The sequence below is a fragment of the Pipistrellus kuhlii genome, unplaced genomic scaffold (assembly GCF_014108245.1).
Source record: "Pipistrellus kuhlii isolate mPipKuh1 unplaced genomic scaffold, mPipKuh1.p scaffold_m20_p_17, whole genome shotgun sequence".
Lineage (NCBI taxonomy): Eukaryota > Metazoa > Chordata > Mammalia > Chiroptera > Vespertilionidae > Pipistrellus > Pipistrellus kuhlii.
The window spans coordinates 1,633,173-1,639,297 of NW_023425482.1; the positions used below are offsets into that span (position 1 = coordinate 1,633,173).

A 6,125-nucleotide genomic window follows, 5' to 3' on the forward strand; every position below is an offset into this window, starting at 1 on the left:
TTAAGTGCTATAAAAACCAAAGGATGATATTACAGGGTATATAACCTGGGGATAGCCAGGGAAGTTTTTTGAGAAGGTGATATTTGAGCCAAAAACAGAATGAGGAGGAACCTGCATTGTGAAGATCTGAGTACTGCATACCTCACAGAATAGCAAGGAAAGGACATAAAGCAGGAATGAGCTTGGTGTGTTTCAGGACTAGGGAGAACAACAAGGGCAAAGGCCATATGGCAGGAATGAACTTGGTGTTTTTGAGGGCCAGGGAGAAGTCCTGTGTGGCTGAAGCATAGTAAATTGTGTGTGTGTGTGTGTGTGTGTGTGTGTATGTGAGAGAGAGAGAGAGAGAGAGAGAGAGAGAGAGAGAGAGAGAGAGAGAGAGAAGGGGGGGACGATGGGTCCACGAGAATAATAAGCATAAGGTCCAATGATTTTCTCATCTCTCTGAAAGTGCTCACCTCCCCTAACTATACCTCTCATCTTTCTAGAATCTCAATGCTGGGAAGCTAGATCCTTGATCCCCTGTGAGGAGTGAAGAAGCTGAGGAACCAGAGATGGGGGGTGGGAGGGGTGGGTGGTGGTGGGGGTGATTGAAGGTGGGGTTGGGAGAGAGGAGACCTGGTTAGTGGGTGAGGAATGAGAAGAGGAGGTAGTTGGAAGGCAGACAGCTAGGCCCTGGGGTGGAGGGCCCAAACTGGGCAAGGAGCAAAGATGCTATGTGAGTATTCTTCATTCATGACTCACCCTCTCTTCCTCCTCCTCTTCATTGCTCAACCTCAAACCTCCCTGGGAAATACCCACTTGACTGGGAACCAAGTCAGTGTCTCATGCGGGTAATTGAGTCATGAGGGGTGGAGAAGAGGGAGGGAGGCAGGATAAATAGCAGCTTGGCTTCGCTGGTTCCTCTCTGCATTCTCTCCGTCCTCCCAACAATATGCATCTTGCCAGTTTGGTCAGTTCTTGCTCCCTCCTACTGCTATTGGGGGCCCTGCCTGGATGGGCAGCCAGTGATGACCCCATTGAGAAGGTCATTGAAGGGATCAACCGAGGGCTGAGCAACGCAGAGAGAGAGGTGGGCAAGGCCCTGGAAGGCATCAATAATGGCATCACTCAAGCTGGAAGGGAAGTGGAGAAAGTTTTTAATGGACTTAGCAACATGGGGAGCCAGGCCGGCAAGGAGCTGGACAAAGGCGTCCAGGGGCTCAACCACGGCATGGACAAGGTAGCTCATGGTATCAACAATGGCGTCGGACAAGCAGGAAAGGAAGCAGAGAAGTTTATCCATGGGGCTAACAACGCTGCTGGACAGGTTGGGAAGGAGGCAGACAAAGTGATTCAAGGGGTCCATCATGGGGTCAACCAGGCGGGAAGTGAGGCAGGGAGGTTTGGCCAGGGGGTCCACCATGCCGCTGGGCAGGCTGGGAACGAGGCGGGGAGGTTTGGCCAGGGGGTCCACCATGCCGCGGGGCAGGCTGGGAACGAGGCGGGGAGGTTTGGCCAGGGGGTCCACCATGCCTCGGGGCAGGCTGGGAACGAGGCGGGGAGGTTTGGCCAGGGGGTCCACCATGCCGCTGGGCAGGCTGGGAACGAGGCGGGGAGGTTTGGCCAGGGGGTCCACCATGCCGCTGGGCAGGCTGGGAACGAGGCTGGGAGGTTTGGCCATGGGGTCCACCATGCCGCTGGGCAGGCTGGGAACGAGGCGGGGAGGTTTGGCCAGGGGGTCACCATGCCGCTGGGCAGGCTGGGAACGAGGCGGGGAGGTTTGGCCAGGGGGTCCACCATGCCGCTGGGCAGGCTGGGAACGAGGCGGGGAAGGTTTGGCCAGGGGGTCCACCATGCCGCTGGGCAGGCTGGGAACGAGGCGGGGAGGTTTGGCCAGGGGGTCCACCATGCCGCAGGGCAGGCTGGGAACGAGGCGGGGAGGTTTGGCCAGGGGGTCCACCATGCCGCTGGGCAGGCTGGGAACGAGGCGGGGAGGTTTGGCCAGGGGGTCCACCATGCCGCTGGGCAGGCTGGGAACGAGGCGGGGAGGTTTGGCCAGGGGGTCCACCATGGGATTGATGAGGCTTGGAAGGAAACTGAGAAGTTTGGCCAGGGAGTCCACCATGCCGCTGGGCAGGCTGGGAACGAGGCTGGGAGGTTTGGCCAGGGAGTCCACCATGCCGCAGGGCAGGCTGGGAACGAGGCAGGGAGGTTTGGCCAGGGGGTCCACCATGCCGCTGGGCAGGCTGGGAACGAGGCGGGGAGGTTTGGCCAGGGGGTCCACCATGGGATTGATGAGGCTTGGAAGGAAACTGAGAAGTTTGGCCAGGGTGTCCACCATGCCGCTGGGCAGGCTGGGAACGAGGCTGGGAGGTTTGGCCAGGGGGTCCACCATGCCGCAGGGCAGGCTGGGAACGAGGCGGGGAGGTTTGGCCAGGGAGTCCACCATGCCGCTGGGCAGGCTGGGAACGAGGCTGGGAGGTTTGGCCAGGGGGTCCACCATGCCGCGGGGCAGGCTGGGAATGAGGCGGAAAAGTTTGGCCAGGGGGTTCACCATGGGATTGATGAGGCCTGGAAGGAGGCAGAGAAGTTTGGCCAGGGGGTCCACCATGCCGCTGGGCAGGCTGGGAAAGGAGGTGACAAAATAGTCCAAGGGGTCCATCATGGGATTAACCAGGCTGGGAAGGAGGTGGAGTGGTTTGGGCAGGATGCTCATTATGCCGCAGGACAGAGTGAAAAGGAAGGAGACAAAATAGTCCAAGGTGTCCATCCTGGGGTCAACCAGGCCGGGAAGGAGGTGGAGCAGTTTGGCCATGGGGTCCACCGTGAGGTTAATGAGGCCTGGAAGGAGGCAGAGAAGTTTGGTCAGGGGGCCCACCATGCAGCAGGGCAGGCTGGGAAAGAAGGGGACAAAGTGGTCCAAGGGGTCCACAATGGAGTCAACCAGGCTGGGAAGGAGGTGGAACAGTTGGGCCAGGGAGTTCACCATGCCGTTGAACAGGCTGGAAAGGAAGCAGACAAAGTAGTCCACGGGGTCTACGATGGGGTCAACCAGGCCGGGAAGGAGGCAGAGAAATTTGGCCAAGGGGTCAACCACGCTGCTGGCCAGGCTACAAAGGAAGCGGAGAAACTTGGCCAAGGTGTCCACCATGCTGCTGGCCAGGCCGGGAAGGAGGTGGACAGGTTGCAGCAGAATGTTCATTATGGGGTCAACCAAGACGGCAAGGAGGCCAACCAGCTGCTGAATGTAGGTGAACAGGGGTGGGGAAATGGGGAGAAGGGGGCAGGGGGGAGGGAAAGGTTAAACCTTTAAGACATTTGGGGGAGCCCAGGTAGCCTGCATGTGGTGAAAGAAGCTTAGGCAGCTGTATAACCATGCCCTCCTCCCTATTCTTCTTTATAAAGGAGCTGCTGGTGAGCTATTCAGATGGATCCATCCATCTTACCTGCAAAGCTTTAAACCAGATAGTGTGAATGTGACCCAGCCCCATCTCTGGGAGCTGCCCTTCTAGTTGAGGAGGTCTGGAGGGAGGAACTTGAAGCCTCTCCTGGGGAACAGGAGTCAGTTACTGAGCCAGTACCTGTGACTGTGGGAGCAGATGGGCATTGAGAAAAGGCAGAACATCTGAGTGTGAGCATGAGGAATAGCTGTGGAGATATGCCCTTTTTTGTTTAACTTTCATGATGAGCTTTTGAGGTTGTCAGGGCGAGGAGGCTATCTTGACTCCCTGATTCTCAGATGAGAAAACTGGAGCTCAGTGAGGTTTAAGGGGATTTGCCAAGGTCCTGTGGCTAGCACACATCTTCGGCAAATCACAGGCCCAGGTTCTTTCCTCCACACTGCCTCATCGGAGTAGGTATCCTGGAGGGTTTCTGAACCTCATTCAGGTAGAGGGAGCAAGTACTGGAGGACAGGAGAGGCAAGTAGCACTATGCATAGCTGAACAGGCACGCAGGAGGGAGTTGGCAATAGAAGGAGGACTCCTGCCTGCCTCAATTCTCCACTCCGTAATTTCCATGAGGAGTCTTTAGGATACTATCTTGAGGGACTGGCCTAAGCCTCAAAGCCTATAACCACATTGGCTTCCAGGCAGGGAGCCAGGGATGTGGGTGAGGAGGAAGGGTCTATGTAGAAAGCATGCATGGTAGGGGAAAGGGCTGAGACAGACAGCAAGATTCACCATGTAGAGACCAGGAGAGGGAGGTTTGTGATAAGGCTTCAGGCTAGAAGCGGCAGCAGAGTGGCACTGCTGAGTATCTGGGGATAGGATTGAAGATAGGGATCAACCTGAGTTAGGGATCAGGCTCAAGTGTATGTAAAGGGGTAGAGTTAAGGTCAGGGCTGAGATTAACTATGGTCTTGGCATTTGTGTGGGTCCTCTGGGTTCCCTTTCTAGTCAGGACCCTTCTAATGACTGAAAGCATCTCATTAACTAAAATAAAAGAGAATGGGGGGAAGAATAGTCAGTAGGGGCAGACACCCTTACTGCATTTCTTCCCATCTCCTACAAAATGACCACAGCAACTAGGCCTTTGGGTTTATTTCTGGACAGTGAGGGGATAGTGGTTAGTCACCCTAGAGAATAGCTGTTAACTGGGGAAAAGGAACTTGGGAGACCCTCAAGCATTGAGGGGTTGTAATGATGGTCTGGGCTTTGTCAACAGGGCGGTCACCAAGGCGGATCCACCGGCCATCACGGAGGGGGCGCAACCACAACCTTAACATCTGGAGTAAGTCTCACAAGCAGAGTATAGACTTGGAAGTGGGGGATGGAGGCCCTTCTGAGATGGTGCTGGAGAGGGTGATGGGCACTGACTCCCTTGTCCTTGAATTCCAGGCTTCGGTCAACAAGCCCTTCATCAGCTTTCCAGCTCTATGGAGGGTAAGTGTCCACATAGTTTTAGATTTCCGCTCTTCGTCTTGGGAGATGTCTGTACATTGCCCTTCCCATTGCCTGCTCATAGACAACTTTACTGTGGCCAGACGCTCAGCCTTTCAGAGACTATGCAACCCATTTCCCAACCCTGCTTGTCCCTTTCTTCACCTGCTCTGTGCCCTTTGCATCCTGCTTTTATCTCTTGGGTGTTTTTCATTCCCACTGAAGCAAACAGCTGGCAGAAAAGACCTCCAGGGGCGCATATACTGTGAGCCAGCGAGAGAGGGGTGGCTGAAACCATCCCCTCCATGTGCCCACCATCTTTCCACATCAATTCTTTTGTGACTCCTTCCCTACCCAAACCCGCTGTAAACACCTCTGCTGTGCATCCCTGCTGTCATGCAGCAATATACTGGGTCGTGGGAACCTGTAGCTTTGTCCTTTCCCTGAATAAAGACCCCTGTGCGATCCTGGTCCAAAGTAAAGTCCTGGCTGTGTACCTCAGCTGCCTGAGGCTGGGCGGAGAGTAAGAGTGTGTCACAGCTCTTAAGACTGCTCCTAAAACCCAAAGGCACAACTTGCTTATTCCCAGGCTATGAGGTGGCAGGGGATTCTCTGCCAAGAGGCAAAGCAGGCAATCTTTGTAAGAACTTTCAGTTCTTACAAAGTGCCCCTCTTGGTGTCTCTGCCTTGGAGTACTGGATCCCTGTTCTTTCTCAATTTGTTGCTACCTTCCTAAAGATATTCTATAGAATATAGGCAATTACTGGGCCAAAGTAGCCAATCTCCCTCTCATTTCCCTAGGGAAGGATGTGAGGGCAAAGGTCTCAATACCCTTATGACTGCATACCCTGCATTCACTCCCTATCTCCTTCTCTCTTCCAGAGCGTCGCCAACATCATTCCCTAAACTGATGCACTGGCTTGCTGAGCAGACTGGCTTTCCTGTTGGCATATCAGCTGAAATGCCTTGGAAGAGCTAGGGATGGGAGGCGGGTAGATTTTGGGAGTCCCTTGAGGGAACTGTATTGAGATTTGTGAATAAATATGATACTACATGCTCTCATTCTGGTCCACATGCTTCCTAAGGAGGAATGTGACGGGAGGCTTCTTTTCTCTTCTGGCTTCTTTGCTGAGAGCTGGGGGTCTGATGCACAGGACAGGTTGAGCTAGAGATTTCAGACTGATCAGATCTAGGAAGGCTGTTAGAGAGACAAACTGAGTTCCATTAGTGTGCAAGGTTCATGGTCAGTGCTGTGAGGAGCATCAT

At 54.6% G+C, this 6,125-nt stretch overlaps 1 protein-coding gene across 49 annotated transcripts; it reads left to right on the forward strand.

Moving 5' to 3' along the window:
• The first annotated feature begins 858 nt into the window (after nucleotides 1-858).
• On the forward strand, nucleotides 859-5,921 carry SBSN (suprabasin). Of its 49 annotated transcripts, none has more exons than XM_036441267.2 (9): nucleotides 867-1,434; nucleotides 1,813-1,974; nucleotides 2,029-2,116; nucleotides 2,171-2,244; nucleotides 2,353-2,473; nucleotides 2,525-3,226; nucleotides 4,645-4,710; nucleotides 4,818-4,862; nucleotides 5,742-5,921. In XM_036441267.2, exons 1-9 carry the CDS (start codon nucleotides 932-934, stop codon nucleotides 5,763-5,765), a joined length of 1,785 nt encoding a protein of 594 aa, XP_036297160.1. In that variant the 5' UTR covers nucleotides 867-931; the 3' UTR covers nucleotides 5,766-5,921. The 49 variants fall into 49 exon arrangements, 48 of the variants coding, with proteins under 48 accessions (XP_036297180.1, XP_036297183.1, XP_036297194.1 ...); XM_036441266.1 differs by having other exon boundaries at nucleotides 868-1,434; nucleotides 2,029-2,082; nucleotides 2,137-2,244; XM_036441292.2 differs by lacking the exons at nucleotides 1,813-1,974; nucleotides 2,029-2,116 and adding an exon at nucleotides 1,543-1,630 and having other exon boundaries at nucleotides 871-1,272; nucleotides 1,381-1,434.
• Nucleotides 5,922-6,125: the final 204 nt, after the last annotated feature.